The sequence below is a fragment of the Microcaecilia unicolor genome, chromosome 5 (assembly GCF_901765095.1).
Source record: "Microcaecilia unicolor chromosome 5, aMicUni1.1, whole genome shotgun sequence".
Classification (NCBI taxonomy): Eukaryota; Metazoa; Chordata; class Amphibia; order Gymnophiona; family Siphonopidae; genus Microcaecilia; species Microcaecilia unicolor.
In genome coordinates, this window is record NC_044035.1 from 146,573,267 (window position 1) to 146,594,503 (window position 21,237).

At 48.3% G+C, this 21,237-nt stretch overlaps 1 protein-coding gene across 9 annotated transcripts in view; it reads left to right on the top strand.

Moving 5' to 3' along the window:
* The window catches only part of USP54 (ubiquitin specific peptidase 54), a 479,705-nt gene that overhangs the window by 331,891 nt on the left and 126,577 nt on the right, over positions 1–21,237 (top strand). For all 9 annotated transcript variants that reach the window (XM_030203404.1, XM_030203402.1, XM_030203407.1 and 6 more), the window contains 2 exons: positions 11,495–11,626; positions 11,834–12,196. In XM_030203404.1, coding sequence (XP_030059264.1) covers positions 11,495–11,626; positions 11,834–12,196 — 495 coding nt within the window. The remainder of the gene's footprint in view (positions 1–11,494; positions 11,627–11,833; positions 12,197–21,237) is intronic.

Consider the following 21,237-nt stretch of genomic DNA (forward strand, 5'->3'; position numbering starts at 1 on the left):
GGTTCTGTTCCCACTCCTCTTTTGCTCGCTAGAGGGAGCCGAGACCCAGGACCCCTCGCAGCCAGCGCTGAGAACCGGACGAGGCTGAGGCTCAGAAGCAACGTGATGCAAGGCCTGCACTGTGGCTGGAGGGTCCAAATCCATCAGAAGCGGCTCTGCAGCGGAAGGACCCATAAGAAGAAATACAAAACATCCACAGGATCTGGATTGGATGAGTGGAGCGTTGCCAGAAATGGTGCAGAAGCTGCAGCAAGACCAGTGAAATCTCGGCAGAGTGAGATAGGGAAGAGGACCGCACATACGTGGACTCGATCTGCGGTGGAAAAAGGTTCTTCCTACCTACCTGATGGATTCTGTCTAGTATTTGCTGAGTTGAGTAATAAGTCAGGATCCTTAAGTCCAAGAGACCTGTTTTTAAAAACTAAGGTAAAAAGGACACTCCTACCAGAAAATATTCTTCTATTTTTCAAGTTTAAACCATGCTGTACAGAAACTTATGCTGTTAGAATACTCTATTTTCACACTTACAAGCTGTTGTAATGTAATACATAGTTGTTGGCAAGATTAAGCTATAGTCTACCATCTAATATATAGTTACTGGAAGTATTAAGACATAGTTTAACATGTGACTTCTTAAATGTCAGTTCAGCCCTTTGTCTATTTGTAAATAATTGGTTTATTCGGACAGTCATGCTCTCGCACTCCACATGGGGCCCTTCATAGCACTGTAGCACAGAACCCCCGCTCAAGAGCTGATCTCTCATGCAAGAAGTTGCCAATCACACTATTTAGTGATGTCCCTCAGAGCAACAAACCAAAACAACAGAGAAGTATATCTGCAACTAGGTAGATGGATAAAGACTCTCCAAACCCACCCAAACACACGCAAACACACATACACAGTTCTAAGCCATAAGTAATCCCTAAAATGGCCAACATAAAGGCATGGGTCTTTTACTACACAATAATGATGTGAACATTGGGAATACCTACAGCAACTCCTAAAGAATGGAACAAAATACAAGTACGCATCGCTGGAAGAAGACACTCATTCCAACAACTGGAAGAGCCCAATCACAACCTAAACAAAAACACAGAGACCAAGCAACCAACCAGTAACATGAAACCAAACTTGAACAATACCCAACATATCCACAACAGACAAACCACACAGACAACTACAAACTGTGAAAACCACCAGCATCAAACATGACATGTATGCCCAGATACCCATAGGATACATAAGCACAAGATCAGTAGTAAACAAGACAACACTACTATGAGACTAGATAGACACAGAACAACTGGGATTACTGCTGATAACAGAAACATGGCTGCATCTCAAAGACGACCCTGCAATACTAGATATCTGCCCACTAGGATACAACATAATACATATCAACAGAACCAAAAGAAGGAGCGGAGGCGTAGCAATAATATACAAGTCCTCCACAGTAGAACCAGCTGCCAAACATGCAATCTCAACAATCGAAATCCTGGCATGCAAAACCACTGACAAAACACTAACTGAGCAGCTATGCATCATACCATTCTACTCCCCCCAGGAAGCTAGACAAACACCCAAGAAGACTTTATGGACTTCATATCAAACATACACCTATCACCCAAATGGGTCTAATAGGAGACACAAACCTGCACCTAGAGAAACGAAATGACACAAACACCAGAACCCTACTGAATTTCTTAAATCAATGGAATTTCGTAACAGCACAAGGTGATTCATCGCACAGAAAAGGACACCTATTGGACAAACTAGCTCACATATTCTCAACAAAAAAACAACCACATACTAATAAACCACAAATGGGAAGAAGTACCATGGTCAGACCATAGCAAACTCACTCTCACACTACAATGGAAAGAAAACCGCAAGAAAAGAGAATCCAGTACTCCACACACATTCACAACCAGAGGGAAAGTGGACAGCAATACCTTCTGGACAACAGTGGTAAACAAACACAGCAACTTATCGCCTGAAGATATACACTTCATGAGGAACTGGGGTGAAGAAAGCGAAAACACACTAAACAAAATAACACCACTCAAAACGAAAACAATAAACAACAACATCCATGGTATAATGACAACCTACTAAACATGAAGTAACTATGCAGGAAACTTGAAAGAGCATAGGCCAAGAACAAAATGGACACAAACAAAACCATATGGAGAAAAGCGAAAAGAACATACACATACACAAACAGCATAAAGAAAGCGAAAGCAGACCACTACAATACATATACGAACTCCGAACAGACCAACACATTAAAAAATATTTGAACTTATGAACAAACTACTGAAAACCCAGAATGTACTGGTGATAACTGAAACACCACCAACTGCTGATGAAGTCGCACAGCACTTCAAAAACAAAATATCAAACACAAGATCAAACCTTACGAAACCTCAAACAATCATCACAGACTATCTACAAGACTGCGAAACAAACGTCAATCACACCACAGCAGACAGAATATGGACCACTCTCACACCACCCCAACTAAACACATTAAAATCACTACTGACAAAATATGCACCTGCATACTGCCTACTAGACAACTGCCCCAACTGCATGATGAAAAACCCACTGGGCTGGTTCATCGAGTATGTCACCAAATACATCACATACATGTTTAAATTAGGCCAATTCCCAGCAGACAAAGGCAACATAGTACTTACACCTATCCCCAAAAACGCAACTAGCAAGGTCAATGACATCACAAACTACAGACCAGTGGCCTTAATACCACTACTGACCAAAACAATGGAGGGTCTTGTAACAAAACAGCTAACAGAACACATGACAAAATTCTCAATCCTTCATAACTCCCAATCAGGTTTCATACCACAGCACAGCACGGAGACGGTCATAACCACCCTGATAACGAAATTCATAAGCATAATATGCCAAGGACAAAATGTATTATAACTACAATTCGATATGTCAAGTGCATTCGACTTAGTAGACCACACTACACTACTGACACTGCTCAACAACATGGGAATTAGTGGTCTAGTGGCAACATGGCTCAATGGCTTCCTAAGGACCAGATCCTATATTGTAGAGATGTCTAACCAGATATCTACCCCATGGATCTATGAGTGTGGGGTACCACAAGGATCACCAATATCGCTGATACTGTTAATGTAATGATGGTGCCATTCAGCAAAAAAACTGGAATTAATGAGTTTCAACCCATTCATATATGCAGACGATGTGACCATCTTCATACCTTTTCACAACAGTATCACAACATACTGGACAAAATTTTAAAAAGGCTTTAGACCTCATGGAGAAATGGGAAATAATTTACAAACTCAAACTGAACAGAGACAAAACCAATTTCCTGGTCCTGTCTAGCCCACACAATCCCACATCTTTCCAAAACTTGACAATCAACCAACAAACATACCAAATCGAAACACAACTAAAAATATTAGGAATCATCTTTGACTAACATCTAACACTGGACAATCAAATATCAGCAGTTACATCAAAATACTTCAGAACATTAGGGAAACTGAGAATAAGAAGCTACTTCCTGATACTCATTCAGGATACTAGTGCAATCAACGATACTATCACGACTAGACTACTGCAATGCAGCATACGTAGGGTGCAAGGAAAACACACTAAAATTTCTACAAACAGTCCAAAACACGGTAGCAAGACTGATCGTCAAGAAATCAAAATACAAGAGAGCAACCCCATTGCTTGAAAAACTACATTGGTTGCCAATCAAGGCAAGACTACTTCTCAAAGAAAGCACCCTAATCTTCAAAATACTATTTGGAATGGCACCCGCATACATGCTGGACATGATCAAGTTATCCATAAGAAATGCAAGCTCAGAAACCAGAAGCTACCTACTTCTACATCTACCCAACTGCAGAAACACTACCTACAAAACCATCTACAAAGCAGGATTTAGCTACCCGGGCTCTAAATGGTGGAACTTAATACCAAAAACCATAAGAACCATCTCAAACCTCCTTCAATTCAGGAAAGAAATGAAAACCTACCTCTTCAAAAAATTCTACAACTAACTACATAAGCTATATCCACCTTCCCTTTTCAAATCGACCCTCAAAACAAATGAATAAATAATTCCAGATTGATACAAATAACAACAAAAACTACAGTCATCTTTTCCTTGTTAAACATATCTCTTCATAAACTCTATGAATAACCACATGAACAACAGATGTTCTCTCAGTATTACTAAGCACGATTGTAACTCCACCAAAATGTAAATTGTAAGCCACTTTGAACCAAAACTTGTTTTTGGATAATAGTGGGATACAAGAATGCATAACTAACATAGTAACATACATAGTAACAAAGTAGATGACGGCAGAAAAAGACCTGCACGGTCCATCCAGTCTGCCCAACAAGATAAACTCATATGTACCTCTTTTTGTGTATACCTTACTTTGATTTCTACCTGTCTTTTTCAGGGCACAGACCGTATAAGTCTGCCCAGCACTATCCCCACCTCCCAACCACCAGCCCCGCCTCCCACCACTGGCTCTGCCACCCAATCTCGACTAAGCTCGGCAGAAAAAGACCTGCACGGTCCATCCAGTCTGCCCAACAAGATTAACTCATATTTACCATAATATAAAACCTTGGCCAGGAGAAATGTGCTGTGATTTTCTATCTAACACCACAGAGGGGACAGGTTCAATCCTGCAAGTGCCTCCGACGGGGTCGGGTGGCAGAACGTTAACATTAACGAAAAAAACTGTATGACAGATTTTAATTCAGAAAAAAAGACAAACATTTGGGAAAAAAAAGTTTGACAAAAAATGGATTAAAAATGTGGAAGAATTAAATATTATGTGAATGTGTTAGTAGAAGCGACTGTCCTTGGTCCTTTCCTTTTGATGTAACTCCCTCCCTCCTCAACTCAGCCAGGGGGAACCCTCCAAACCTCAAACACAATCCTTAAAGCAACTCCCTTCCCTCCCCTCCCCTCTTATAAACAGCCAGGGCGATTAAGGCAACTCATCTCCAGTGAGTTATTGTCATAGGATATTTTAAGTAACTGTGTCCTCCCCCCCCCCCCCCCCCCCCACACACACACACTTAACTACACATCTGTACAGAGGAAACCACAACCTACAAAAAGGCCGATAATCTATCACAGTAGGCTGGGGGGGGGGTAGAAAGAATCTGCTGATGCCTGAGACACTTGATCACCCCCCCCCCCCCCCCCCACCACCCCCAAAAAAAAAAAATCTGAACTTCTCACTTAAAACCAGAAATGATCAGATTTGAATTGGTTTGGGTGCCCATTTTCAAAGCACATAGACTTACAAAGTTGCTTTATGTCTATGTGCTTTGAAAATGAGCCTCTTTATGAACGTTACCGGATACACCGAGTCCCGGTTAGTCGATCGTGGCTAATGGACCATTTCTTTTTATTAAGGCTGAGCAATAGGGATAGATGGTTTTGAACATTTCCGTGCTGAAGAAAATGTGATTGTTGTTTTTCGCTTGTGTAGTGTGCTCTGAAGTTAAATGGAGCACATCCAAAAGAAAACCAAATCTACTCGAATTTTAAAAAGCCATCTGTCTATCCTTTTTATAAAAAGAAAAAAAAAGTTAACTGCTGACAGATGTTGTCATGACGAGCCAAATACCTCACTGTATGCGCGACACATATCTGAAAGTAACTAGGAATTTCAATAAATCAAATACAGAGTATAAGCTCCAAAGTTCCCCAAACTAAAAGGGAAACTATTTTTTTAAAGAATGGGTACTACAAAAAGCAATGCAAAATTAACATTATTTTAAATAAACTTTTATTAAAAAAAATATCCAGTTTAAAAAGCAGGGCGCTGGAAGAGCTCCGGGTTCCAGTTCCACCACCCCAAACTAAAAGGGAAACACTATTTTTTAAAGAATGGGTACCACAAAAAGCAAAGCAAAATTAACTTTATTTTAAATACACTTTTATTAAAAAAAAACTAGTAAAAAAGGCCCGTTTCTGACACAAATGAAACGGGCGCTAGCAAGGTTTTCCTCGGAGTGTGTATGTTTGAGAGAGTGTATGTGAGAGTGACTGTGTGTAAGAGAGAGAATGAATGTGCGAGTGTGTGAGAGAGAGAGAGAGTGAGTCTGGGTAGGAGTGTGTCTTTGAGAGAGAGAACGTGTGTGTGAGAATGAGTGTGTGTGCAAGTGCTTATGTGAGACACAGTGTGAGAGAGAGAGTGTGTGTTTCACACAGATACAGTGTGTGCGAGAGAGAGAGTGTGTGTGAGACACACTCTCTGTGAGACTTAGTGTATGAGACCAAGAGGGTGTGTGAGTTACTGTGTGACACATAGAGAGTAAATATGATACAGTGTGTGAGAGAGAGTGTGTGAGAGTGAGAGAGAGAAAGACATTGACTGTGAGAGAGAGAGAGTGTGTGTGTGACAGAGATACCCCCCCCTCTGGTGTCAGGCCCCCCCCTCCCTTCCTCTCTCTGGTGTCAGCCCCCCCCCCCCCCCTCTCTGGTGTCTGAGCGTTACTGTGCTGGACGCTGAGCTCTGGCTGTGCTTCAAGGAACTGACCAATCCTATCTAATATAATAAAACGCACCGTGAACGTTCTAATGAGGACAACGTTCTGAAGCCATCTGACGTCACTCCCTGGCTGTAGGGTTCGTGGCGTTCGTGGTGTGAAGCCACCCAGCCGTCTCTGCCCCGCCCTCGCGTCAAACGTCATGACGTCGAGGGCGGAAACAAAAACAAACAAATCCGGCAGCGTCAGGGAAGGAGGTGGCGCTCCCGACGTCTCCAGCCTTCCCTTCGCTGTGTTCCGCCTTCTTCTGACGTCATCCTTGACGTCAGAAGAAGGCGGAACACAGCGAAGGAAAGGCTGGAGACGTCGGGAGCGCCGCCTCCTTCCCTGACGCTGCGCTGCCGGAACCGCCACGGAGGTAAATTTAAAAAGAAGAAGAAAAAAAAAATAGAAATAGGGGAGAGAGAAGAGAATGGGCAGTAAAGTTGAACAATGGGAGCGGGAGGGCAGGGGAGAAACGACAGCATGGATGCGAAGGGGGGGGGCATGGATGCGAAGGGGGGGGGAGAAGAGGGCGGGCCAGGCTGGGATATGGGAGAGAGAGGAGCATGGATGCGAGGGGGGGTCATGGAAGGGAGAGAGGGGACTTGCTGGAAAAGGATGAATGGAGGCGGCAGGGGACAGAGGAGAATGGATGGGCATGGATTGGGAGGGCAGGGCTCAGGGAGAGAGGGGAATTGCTGGATAGGGATGAATGGAGGGGACAGATGGGCATGGATGGATATGGATTGCAGGGCAGGCCTCAGGGAGAGAGGGGTATTGCTGGATAGGGATGAATGGAGGGGCCAGGTGACAAAGGAGCATGGATGGGCATGGATTGGAAGGGCAGGACTCAGGGAGAGGGGAATTGCTGGATAGGGATGAATGGAGGGGACAGATGGGCATGGATGGATATGGATTGCAGGGCAGGGCTCAGGGAGAGAGGGGAATTGCTGGATAGGGATGAATGGAGGGGGCAGGTGACAGAGGAGCAAGGATGGGCATGGATTGGGAGGGCAGGGAGAGGGGAATTGCTGGATAGGGATGAATGGAGGGGACAGATGGGCATGGATGGATATGGATTGCAGGGCAGGGCTCAGGGAGAGAGGGGAATTGCTGGAAAGGGATGAATGGAGGGGGCAGGTGACAGAGGAGCATGGATGGGCATGGATTGGGAGGGCAGGGCTTAGGGAGAGAGGGGAATTGCTGGATAGGGATGAATGGAGGGGACAGATGGGCATGGATGGATATGGATTGCAGGGCAGGGCTCAGGGAGAGAGGGGAATTGCTGGATAGGGATGAATGGAGGGGGCAGGTGACAGAGGAGCATGGATGGGCATGGATTGGGAGGGTAGGGCTCAGGGAGAGGGGAATTGCTGGATAGGGATGAATGGAGGGGACAGATGGGCATGGATGGATACGAATTGCAGGGCAGGCCTCAGGGAGAGAGGGGTATTGCTGGATAGGGATGAATGGAGGGGCCAGGTGACAAAGGAGCATGGATGGGCATGGATTGGAAGGGCAGGACTCAGGGAGAGGGGAATTGCTGGATAGGGATGAATGGAGGGGACAGATGGGCATGGATGGATATGGATCTCAGGGAGAGAGGGGAATTGCTGGATAGGGATGAATGGAGGGGGCAGGTGACAGAGGAGCATGGATGGGTATGGATTGGGAGGGCAGGGAGAGGGGAATTGCTGGATAGGGATGAATGGAGGGGACAGATGGGCATGGATGGATATGGATTGCAGGGCAGGGCTCAGGGAGAGAGGGGAATTGCTGGATAGGGATGAATGGAGGGGGCAGGTGACAGAGGAGCATAGATGGGCATGGATTGGGAGGGCAGGGCTCAGGGAGAGAGGGGAATTGCTGGATAGGGATGAATGGAGGGGACAGATGGGCATGGATGGATATGGATTGCAGGACAGGGCTCAGGGAGAGAGGGGAATTGCTGGAAAGGGATGAATGGAGGGGGCAGGGGACAGAGGAGCATGGATGGCCATGGATTGGGAGGGCAGGGCTCAGGGAGAGAGGGGAATTGCTGGATAGGGATGAATGGAGGGGACAGATGGGCATGGATGGATATGGATTGCAGGACAGGGCTCAGGGAGAGAGGGGAATTGCTGGAAAGGGATGAATGGAGGGGGCAGGGGACAGAGGAGCATGGATGGGCATGGATTGGGAGGGCAGGGCTCAGGGAGAGAGGGGAATTGCTGGAAAGGGATGAATGGAGGGGGCAGGGGACAGGAGCATGGATGGGCATGGATTGGGAGGGCAGGGCTCAGGGAGAGAGGGGAATTGCTGGATAGGGATGAATGGAGGGGATGGATGGATATGGATTGCAGGGCAGGGCTCAGGGAGAGAGGGGAATTGCTGGATAGGGATGAATGGAGGGGACAGGTGACAGATGGGCATGGATTGGGAGGGCAGGGCTCACACTCTCTCATATACAATGTCTTTCTGACTCTCACTCTCACACACTCTGTCTCACACTGTATCACATTCACACTCTATGTGCCACACAGTCACTCACACACTCGCTTGGTCTCATACACTCACTCTCACAGAGAATCTGTGTCTCACACACACTCTCTCTCTCGCCCACACACACACACTCTCTCTCACACTGTCTCTAACATACACACTTGCACACACTCACATTCTCACACACACACTCTCTCACAAACACACTCACACCCAGACTCACTCTCTCTCTCTCACACACACACACTCACACTTTCACTCTGACTCTCAAACAGTCACTCTCACATACACTCTCCCAAACATACACACTCCGAGGAAAACCTTGCTAGCGCCCGTTTCATTTGTGTCAGAAACGGGCCTTTTTTACTAGTTTAATAGAATGCACCTCCCAACATTCTGAAGCCGAGAAACCTCGTGTGGTTGGTCACTTCTGCTTGTGACGAACCCGGAAGTACGTGATGTCAATTCAGGAGCAGGAATGCCTCAACCATGCAGTCAGCTTCAGAATGTTGGAGGTGTGTTTTATTATATAGGATATCCAGTTTAAAAAGCAGGGCGCTGGAAGAGCTCCAGGTTCCAGTTCCACCACCCACGTGCTGCTGCCCTTAAACCCTTCGTACTACATAAATAAAATGGTATTGAACTCTCATCAAACATTTGGTGTGGAGTAGGATAAAGAAAAAGAAGGGACTGGAAAAAATAATTTTTCCTCTTTGTCCATAAAATATAATGGGACTTCCAGGGTGTGAGAAAAGGATTTTTGATAGGTGGGAAAGGTTAGGATTAACACAGTTATATCAGTTGCTGATAGAGGGAAAAGTTTGGTGAGCAGCAGACTAATATGTGGTTTGAATTCTGGAGATTTTTTACGTGCTTCATGTGCAGGAGATGAAGTAGTTGGAGAATAGCTCTCCTTGCTAAAACAGGCCATGGGTGACCCAGGGTAAATTAAAGGGGGCAATAACACATTTTTAGAATTACCTCTTAGGCAATGACTTTGAAGTTTGGATTCATGAAGAAGGAGGTAAGTGAAAACCAGTGCGAACTGATCTGTGTGAGTGCCAGCAAGGTGAACTCTGTTGGGTATGTTGTGATCCATAAGTTTCTACACTTCTTAAGGAAAATGCATAGCAGATACTTTATAGGTGATAACGCAATGCCTGAATGTCCGAGATCTGTATACTCAGGGGCATTGGGGCTGTGTAGGAGTGGATGTGTTGAAGTAGGTTCTTTTTTGCATACTTGGTAGACATGCCTAAAAGTGAGGGGATTCTGGGAGAAATTGGTAAATTCAGTAGAGAAATTTTGGGGGATAAAATTGGGGCTAGATCCTGGAATTTCCTGCTTGGAAGGACCCCTGCCTATGAGTAGGATAAATGGGGAAAATTAGTTAATATGGGACTTGCAGCAATAGATATAAGATTACAGGAAACTGAAAGTGAAGCCACTGTTCTCTGTAACAATGATTAACCATGTCTGTTCTTTATTTTTGCCGAAAATGGACGTGCGGCAAAATGAAAATTGCGACGTGTCCATTTTGGGTCTGAGACCTTACTGCCAGACATTTACCTAGCAGTAAGGTCTACTACTACTATTTGACATTTATAGAGCGCTACTAGGGTTACGCAGCGCTGTACAATAAACAAAGAATGAAGGTCCCTGCTCAAAGGAACTTACAATCTAGAGGACAAGACGGACAAGGAAAGCAGACAAGCAATAATTGGAGTAGACAATCACTACTCATGCGATAACTGGGCGGTAATGGTCTACGTGCGTAGAATGACGATTACCGCCCGATTACCGTCCATACGCCAAAAAATAAAAATATTTTCCGGCGTGCCTAGCGGACAGGCGTCAAAAATGAAATTACCACAAGGGCCACGTGGTAGCCAGGTGGTAACTCAAAATTGACGTGTGTTAGGTGCATGTAGGCACCTGCGCGGCTTAGTAAAAGGGCCTCTTGGTCTTTGTCTTTAGGGGTTTGACAGTATCCACAAACTTAGAATGTGTTTCTTCTTTTTGGTAACATTTCTGGCCTTAGGAACAAATTATTTAAATAATAAGATTTTATTAGAAAGGATCATTTAGTACTGGAAGAATTTGGTGTCCCTGGAAAGGAATTATCATTACTTTTTTTTTTGTAAAAATCTTTTTATAAATTGATTTTTCAGAATACGTATTCTAGGATATAATCTTGTAACAGAAGACAGATGTCAGTAAACAGAAGAAAATTCCTACCCAAAGAAACATTGCCAATGATAACCTTAAATTTCCATCTGCTATATCCGGTCCATAAATGATGAGGAGCTGCAAGGCAGTATATAGTGAAACTAATACAATCAAAAAAAAGCTAATATGGTAGTAAAATAGTGAAGTATGTAATAAACTTTAAAGTAGCCAGTGAGAATGTTAATTTTGCTTAACCTATTCTTTTTTCAGGACATCTTACTGATAGTGAATGTAGTCAGAGGAACGTTTGTAGAAAGGCTCCTCCGGCAGATCGGAAGAGGAGCTCTAGTCGTCCACACCGAAAAGGGGATGAAGTGCAGTACTCCGGATATCACAGTGAAGGTGAGTGAAAGATATTTAATTAGATGTACATTACTTTCTGCATCTTTACCTTCCTCTCACCTCCTCTTTTCTCACATTCCTTGTCTACCCTATCATTTTCTAACAATTTCTTCCCATGCACCTCTCTCTGTACTTCTACAATTCATCTAAGTACTATACCTCTGTATACAGTGGAATATTACATTTTTTGTACATTCTCAAATCTAGGAGAAACTCTGAAGGAGAAACAAGCCCCCAGAACTACTAAACAATCCAGCAGCAACACTAGATTAAGAGATTTTAAGGAGACTGTTAGCAATATGATCCATAGTAGACCAGCGCTGCCCTCTCAACCCCCTCAGAGTCTGCCCCATGGAATGACAGACATCAAGCCCCCCAGAAGCCTTGCTGTGCATTCCCGAGACTGGGAGTTGGAGAGTACCAGCAGTGAGTCCAAGTCCAGTTCATCCAGCAAATACCGGCCCCCATGGAGACCCAAAAGGGAATCTCTGAATATAGATAGCATCTTCAGCAAGGAGAAAAGAAAACATTCTGGTTACACACAGCTCAGCCCTTTCTTGGAAGACACAGGTGAGAGATTTGCCAATGCTCATTGAGTAGATGTGTAAACATTTATTCAGAATTGATATTTGTCCTTGAATATAGATTAGTGTCTGTATATAGAATAGCCTAGCTCTGTTATATAAGATTCGTCTTCATGAACTTATGCTAGTTATTATAGTGTGTATGGTCTAGTTCAGTGATGGCAAACCTATGGCACGCGTGCCAGAGAGGGCATGCAGAGCCGTCGCCTCTGAGTTCCAGGGTCCCCCCCTCCCCTCTCCCTCCCTCCCTCCCTCCAAGTTCCAGAGTCGTCGTCCCTCCCTTCCTTCCTCCCTCCGAATTTTAAAAGCCATTTTTAGACTTACCTCATCGGGTACGGGTTATGGTGGCCGGCAGCAGCGCTAAAATGCGTGCAGGCTCGGCCCTTCTCTCTCTCTCTCTCTCTGAGCTCTGGTCCTGCCCTCATTTCCTGTTTCCGCAAGGGCGGGACCAGAGCTCAGAGAGAGAAGGGCCAATCCTGCACGCATTTTAGTGCTGCTGCCGGCCCCCGTAACCCGTCCCCGACGAGGTAAGTCAAGAAATTACTTTTAAAATTCGGAGGGAGGAAGGGAGGGATGACGACTGGAACTCAGAGGGAGGGAGAGGGGAGGGGGGGACCCTGTGGAACTCAGAGGGAGGGGGACCCTGTGGAACTCGGAGGGAGGGAGGGGACCCTGGAATGGGGGGGGGGGGGGGAGGGGAGGGGGGGATCCTGTGGAACTCGGAGGGAGGGGAAGAGTGGACTCTGTGGAACTGGGAGGGAGGGAGGAAGGGGGGCACGGAGGACCCTGGAACTTGGCAGGAGGGAGGACTCTGGAACTCGAACCCTGGAACTCGGAGGGAGGGAGGAAGGTGGCCTGGAACTTGGAGGGATGGGGAAGGGAGGGGAGGGGGGAATGGCACTTTGCGATAAATAATTAGATTTTGGGTTGCTGTTTGGGCACTCGGTCTCTGAAAGGTTTGCCATCACTGGTCTAGTTTAATGAAACAGTAACGTGAATCATTCAAAAAATGTTGATAAATATGGAGGGGGTAGGAATCAGCTGGCAGTGGTCAGTGTTTTTTTGAATGCGAACTACAGCTGCCAAAATTATACCCAGATATTCAATGCTGGACCATGTTTGGGTACCAGCATTAAATATCCACTTATGTGTGGATGGCCAGCACTTAACCAGGTAAGTGCCATTCTCCAAGGACAAGCAGGCTGCTTGTTCTCACGACTGGGTTGACGTCCACGGCAGCCCCCACCAACCGGAACAAAACTTCGCGGGCGGTCCCGCACGCAGGGCACGCCCACCGCGCATGCGCGGCCGTCTTCCCGCCCGTGCGCGACCATTCCAGCTCAGTCTTTTGTTTTCCGCGCTGGAGAGAGCCGCGTTCGTCTCTCTCTCTGTCAGCCCCGGAAACCGGATCGCGCCTTAGACGCGAGTTTTCTTCATTGTTTTTCTTCGTTTGTTTTCTTTTGTTCTGTTTCTTTTCAAAAAAAAAAAAAAAAAAGAAAACTTTTACTCCCCTCGTACTTTTAGCGGGGGGCGCCTCGTTGCGGCCTTGTGGCCGCGCGGTCGATTTATTTTTCAGGTGTGCTTTTTACCGCCACCATCGACGACTTTGACTTTGCCAATGCGATTTTTCCGTCGATGTCCTCGAAGGTCCCGAGTGGATTTAAGAAGTGTGGTCGGTGCGGCCGGCATATCTCGCAGACCGACACTCACGCTTGGTGCCTCCAGTGCCTCGGGCCGGAGCACGATACCAAGACGTGCACCTTGTGTCTCGGTTTACGGAAACGGACACAGGTGGCGAGGCAAGTTCTTCGGGACCGTCTTTTTGGAACTTGCGCCGGCCCATCGACTTCGACGGCATCGGTGTCGACGGCCGGATCTTCGGTACCGGTACCGATGTCCACAAAATCGGCACCGACCCAGGAGCACAGGTTCCGTTGGCCCGCCGGTCTTCCGGAGATGGCAGGGGTGAGCGGCCGCGCGGGCAATCGGCCCCGGTCACTCCCTCTACCCAGGGCCATCGGGAGCGAACCCTGTCGGACCCGATCCCTCGAGGCCGAAGGGGATCTACCTCTTCCTCTTCTGTGTCGCCGAGCGCCAATGACGGGCACCGGAAGAAGGCTAAAAAGCACCGTCATCGGTCGCCCACGGCGCATGTGGCTACCAGCTCCGGCTCCAGAGATGACTCGACGCCGAGGAAGCGGCAGCGCCGGGAGGAGCGTTCCCCCTCGGTGGTAGAGGTATCGCTACGTCAGGGCACGAGCACTTCGGTGCCGTCTCCTGGACCCGAGCAGATTCCGGCACCTCCACCGGCCCCCTCGCCTTTCCCGACAGCGCTCCTTAACGAGTGCCTCCAAGCCATCCTTCCGGGGATCCTGGAAGGGCTGATGCGCCAGACTGTGCCGGCGCCGGGGGTGCTTGCTTGATGGAGGCGCCGGCGTGCTCTAGCCCGGTGCCGAGGTTTCGACGCCGCTTGCGGCGCCGGTCTCGACCGCCACGCAGGTGGAGTCGACGTCGATAGAAGGAGCTTCATCCCCGCCGGCGCGGGAGTCCACTGCTCGACAACGCCACCGAGGACTCAGTGCCTCGAAGTCGAGCCGGGCCCAGTTGAGGTCTGAGCTACAGGAGCTCATGTCCGACACCAAGGAAGAGGCCTCGTGGGGGGAGGAGGAGGACCCCAGATATTTCTCCTCAGAGGAGTCTGTGGGCCTTCCCTCCAACCCCACTCCTTCACCGGAGAGGAAGCTCTCGCCCCCTGAGAGCCTCTTCTTTGCCTCCTTCGTCAGGGATATGTCTATCTGCATTCCCTTTCCCGTGGTCTCTGTGGATGAGCCGAGGGCCGAGATGCTCGAGGTCCTCGACTATCCATCACCACCTAGAGAGTCCTCCACGGTACCGTTGCACAATGTCCTCAAAGAGACACTGCTTCGGAACTGGTTGAGACCTTTATCTAATCCCACCATCCCCAAGAAAGCGGAGTCCCAATACAGGATCCACTCAGACCCAGAGTTAATGCGGCCTCAATTGCCTCATGACTCGGCGGTCGTGAACTCTGCTCTCAAGAGGGCACGGAGTTCGAGGGATACCGCTTCGGCGCCCCTGGGGCGGGAGTCTCGCACTCTGGACTCGTTTGGGAGGAAGGCCTACCAATCTTCAATGCTCATGACCCGCATCCAATCTTACCAGCTCTACACGAGCATACACATGCGGAATAATGTGAAGCAACTGGCGGACCTGGTCGACAAGCTCCCCCCGGAGCAGTCCAGGCCTTTTCAGGAGGTGGTCAGGCAGCTGAAGGCGTGCAGAAAGTTCCTGTCCAGGGGTATTTATGACACCTGTGATGTGGCATCTCGAGCTGCGGCCCAAGGTATAGTGATGCGCAGACTCTCATGGCTGCGTGCCTCTGACCTGGACAACTGCACCCAGCAGCGGCTGGCTGATGTCCCCTGCCAGGGGGATAATATTTTCGGCGAGAAGGTCAAGCAGTTGGTGGACCAACTACATCAGCGGGAAACCGCCCTCGACAAGCTCTCCCACTGGGCACCTTCAGCATCCAGCTCTGCAGGTGGACGTTTTTCCCGGGCCCGGCAGGCTGCGCCCTACGCCTTCAACAAGCGCAAGTACACCCAGCCGGCCCGAAGGCCTCAGGCACAGGGACAGTCCCAGCGTGCTCGTTCCCGTCAACAGCGTGCGCCTCCACAGCCCCCTGCGCCTCCACAGCAAAAAACGGGGGCGGGTTTTTGACTGGATCCATGGGAACATAGTCGCCATCAAAGTGTCCGTACCGGACGATCTGCCAGTCGGGGGGAGGTTGAAAGTTTTTCACCAAAGGTGGCCTCTAATAACCTCCGACCAGTGGGTTCTCCAAATAGTGCGGTGCGGATACGCCCTGAATTTGGCCTCCACTCCACCAAATTGTCCTCCGGGAGCCCAATCCTTCAGCTCCCATCACAAGCAGGTACTTGCAGAGGAACTCTCTGCCCTTCTCAGCGCCAATGCAGTCGAGCCCGTGCCGCCCGGGCAGGAAGGGCAGGGATTCTTTTCCAGGTACTTCCTTGTGGAAAAGAAAACAGGGGGGATGCGCCCCATCCTAGACCTGAGAGGCCTGAACAAATACCTGGTCAAAGAGAAGTTCAAGATGCTTTCCTTGGGCACCCTTCTACCAATGATTCAGAAAGGCGATTGGCTATGTTCCCTGGATTTAAAGGACGCATACACTCACATCCCGATACTGCCAGCTCACAGACAGTATCTCAGATTCCGTTTGGGAACACGGCACTTTCAGTACTGTGTGCTGCCCTTTGGGCTCGCCTCTGCGCCTCGAGTGTTCACAAAGTGCCTCGTGGTGGTGGCGGCGTACTTGTGCAAGCTGGGAGTGCACGTGTTCCCGTACCTCGACGATTGGCTGGTCAAGAACACCTCAGAGGCAGGAGCCCTTTGGTCCATGCAGTGCACTATCCACCTTCTGGAGCTGCTAGGGTTTGTGATAAATTACCCAAAGTCCCATCTTCAGCCAGTCCAATCTCTGGAATTCATAGGAGCTCTGCTGAATTCACAGACGGCTCAGGCCTTTCTTCCCGAAGCAAGGGCGCAGAACCTTCTGTCCCTTGCTTCCCAGACCAGAGCGTCTCAGCAGGTCACGGCTCGGCACATGTTGAGACTCCTGAGTCACATGGCCTCCACAGTTCATGTGACTCCCATGGCTCGCCTTCACATGAGACCTGCTCAATGGACCCTAGCTTCCCAGTGGTGTCAAGCCACCGGGAATCTAGAAGATGTCGTCTGCCTCTCCATCAGTTGCCGCAATTCACTGCACTGGTGGACCATTCGGACCAATTTGACCCTGGGACGTCCATTCCAAATTCCGCAGCCAACGAAAGTGCTGACGACGGACGCATCTCGCCTGGGGTGGGGAGCTCATGTCGATGGGCTTCACACCCAGGGACTGTGGTCCCTCCAGGAACAGGATCTTCAGATCAACCTCCTGGAGCTCCGAGCGGTCTGGAACGCACTAAAGGCCTTCAGAGATCGGCTGTCCTGTCAAATTATCCAAATTCAGACAGACAATCAGGTTGAAATGTATTACATCAACAAGCAGGGGGGCACCGGATCTCGCCTCCTGTGTCAGGAAGCCATCGGGATGTGGCGTTGGGCCTGCCAGTTCGGCATGCTTCTCCAAGCCACATACCTGGCAGGCGTAAACAACTGTCTGGCCGACAGACTGAGCAGAGTCATACAACCGCACGAGTGGTCGCTCCATTCCAGAGTGGTACGCAAGATCTTCCGAGAGTGGGGCACTCCCTCGGTGGACCTTTTCACCTCTCAGACCAACCACAAGCTGCCTCTGTTCTGTTCCAGACTCCAGGCACACGGCAGACTAGCGTTGGATGCCTTTCTCCTCCATTGGGGGACCGGCCTCCTGTATGCTTATCCTCCCATACCTTTGGTGGGGAAGACCTTACTGAAGCTCAAACAAGACCACGGCACCATGATTCTGATAGTGCCTTTTTGGCCCCGTCAGATCTGGTTCCCTCTACTTCTGGAGTTGTCCTCCGAAGAACCGTAGAGATTGGAGTGTTTTCCGACTCTCATTTCACAGAACGACGGAGCGCTTCTGCACCCCAACCTTCAGTCTCTGGCTCTCACGGCCTGGATGTTGAGGGCGTAGACTTTGCTTCGTTGGGTCTGTCGGAGGGTGTCTCCCGCGTCTTGCTTGCCTCTAGGAAGGATTCCACTAAAAAGAGTTACTTTTTCAAGTGGAGGAGGTTTGTCGTTTGGTGTGAGAGCAAGGCCCTAGAACCTCGTTCTTGTCCTACACAGAACCTGCTTGAATACCTTCTGCACTTATCAGAGTCTGGCCTCAAGACCAACTCAGTAAGGAATCACCTTAGTGCGATTAGTGCTTACCATCATCGTGTAGAAGGTAAAGCCATCTCTGGAGAGCCTTTGGTCGTCCGATTTATGAGAGGCTTGCTCTTGTCAAGGCCCCCTGTCAAGCCTCCTGCAGTGTCATGGGATCTCAACGTAGTCCTCACCCAGCTGATGAAACCGCCTTTTGAGCCACTGAATTCCTGCCATCTGAAGTACTTGACCTGGAAGGTCATTTTCTTGGTGGCAGTTACTTCAGCTCGTAGAGTCAGTGAGCTTCAAGCCCTGGTAGCTCATGCTCCTTATACAAATTTTCATCATAATAGGGTAGTACTCCGCACTCACCCCAAGTTTCTGCCAAAGGTGGTGTTGGAGTTCCATCTTAACCAGTCAATTGTCTTGCCAACATTCTTTCCCAGACCGCATACCCGCCCTGCTGAACGTCAGTTGCACACATTGGACTGCAAGTGAGCTTTGGCCTTCTATCTGGAGCGGACACAGCCGCATAGACAGTCCGCCCAATTGTTTATTTCCTTCGACCCCAATAGGAAAGGGGTCGCTGTTGGGAAACGCACCATCTCCAATTGGCTAGCAGATTGCATTTCCTTCACTTACGCCCAGGCTGGGCTGACTCTTGAGGGTCATGTCACGGCTCATAGTGTCAGAGCCATGGCAGCGTCGGTGGCCCACTTGAAGTCAGCCACTATTGAAGAGATTTGCAAAGCTGCGACGTGGTCATCTGTCCACACATTCACATCTCATTACTACCTCCAGCAGGATACCCGACGCGACAGTTGGTTCGGGCAGTCGGTGCTGCAGAATCTGTTTGGGGTTTAAATCCAACTCCACCCTCCAGGACCCGAATTTATTCTGGTCAGGCTGCACTCTCAGTTAGTTATTCTTCGTAGGTCAATTTCTGTTATACCCTTGCCGTTGCGATGTTCAATTGACCTGGGTTCTTGTTTTGAGTGAGCCTGAGAGCTAGGGATACCCCAGTCATGAGAACAAGCAGCCTGCTTGTCCTCGGAGAAAGCGAATGATACATACCTGTAGCAGATGTTCTCCGAGGACAGCAGGCTGATTGTTCTCACCTACCCTCCCTCCTCCCCTTGGAGTTGCGTTTTACTCATTAATTTGCTTGTCATTCAACTGAGCGGGAACGGCCGCGCATGTGCGGTGGGCGTGCCCTGCGTGCGGGACCGCCCGCGAAGTTTTGTTCCGGTTGGTGGGGGCTGCCGTGGACGTCAACCCAGTCGTGAGAACAATCAGCCTGCTGTCCTCAGAGAACACCTGCTACAGGTATGTATCATTCGCTATATTCAACCCTTAACTGGTTAAGTTACACTGTCCAAAGATAGGACAGCTTTTATGCCGTCCTATTTGACCAGTTAATTTAAATGCTTAAGGCATGTGCAAGAGTCAGCTACCTGATCCTTGGGACCGGGGTTCTCCATTAGTGATTCAGGGGGCAGTTGAACTAACCTTTGTCTTGTTTACCACCACCTCAAACATGCAAATGACAATTTTATTTTGTGCTTTTAACTAACTGGCTCTTCTTGTAGGGGCAGCTGTTTTATAATGTGGCATGCACACATGTAAGCGCGGTCAAGTACACATTTACATTGTGAAATAGGCTCCTATATGTATAATATATAAAGGCCCACCAAGCGATGCCACTCATTTTCTGCACATATACATTTGTAAAATGGATGTACCAGCTGTTCATGCTAGTTAAATACATGTGCAGAGCTAAATACAGGTGCAGAGCTGCATATCCTTTAATGTATTTTATAGAAGGCTCTGTATTTGGCAGGTCCTTCCATAAAATATGGGAGAATTGAACATATACCAACCTATCATCTCAATTCCTGACTCAATGACTTGCAAAATGGGGCTTCATATATAGAATTTTTAGACTCGCTTTGTCAAAGGTATCTGTTCATTTGTTCAATAGCAGAATTAGATGAAGAACTAAATTGTAACATTACAAATATTTACAGTCAGAATCTCTTAATTGAAAAAATGTTCAGCTACAGTGGTGGAAATAAGTATTTGATCCCTTGCTGATTTTGTAAGTTTGCCCACTGACAAAGACATGAGCAGCCCATAATTGAAGGGTAGGTTATTGGTAACAGTGAAAGATAGCACATCACAAATTAAATCCGGAAAATCACATTGTGGAAAGTATATGAATTTATTTGCATTCTGCAGAGGGAAATAAGTATTTGATCCCCCACCAACCAGTAAGAGATCTGGCCCCTACAGACCAGGTAGATGCTCCAAATCAACTCGTTACCTGCATGACAGACAGCTGTCGGCAATGGTCACCTGTATGAAAGACACCTGTCCACAGACTCAGTGAATCAGTCAGACTCTAACCTCTACAAAATGGCCAAGAGCAAGGAGCTGTCTAAGGATGTCAGGGACAAGATCATACACCTGCACAAGGCTGGAATGGGCTACAAAACCATCAGTAAGACACTGGGCGAGAAGGAGACAACTGTTGGTGCCATAGTAAGAAAATGGAAGAAGTACAAATGACTGTCAATCGACAAAGATCTGGGGCTCCACGCAAAATCTCACCTCGTGGGGTATCCTTGATCATGAGGAAGGTTAGAAATCAGCCTACAACTACAAGGGGGGAACTTGTCAATGATCTCAAGGCAGCTGGGACCACTGTCACCACGAAAACCATTGGTAACACATTACGACATAACGGATTGCAATCCTGCAGTGCCCGCAAGGTCCCCCTGCTCCGGAAGGCACATGTGACGGCCCGTCTGAAGTTTGCCAGTGAACACCTGGATGATGCCGAGAGTAATTGGGAGAAGGTGCTGTGGTCAGATGAGACAAAAATTGAGCTCTTTGGCATGAACTCAACTCGCCGTGTTTGGAGGAAGAGAAATGCTGCCTATGACCCAAAGAACACCGTCCCCACTGTCAAGCATGGAGGTGGAAATGTTATGTTTTGGGGGTGTTTCTCTGCTAAGGGCACAGGACTACTTCACCACATCAATGGGAGAATGGAGGGGGCCATGTACCGTACAATTCTGAGTGACAACCTCCTTCCCTCCGCCAGGGCCTTAAAAATGGGTCGTGGCTGGGTCTTCCAGCACGACAATGACCCAAAACATACAGCCAAGGCAACAAAGGAGTGGCTCA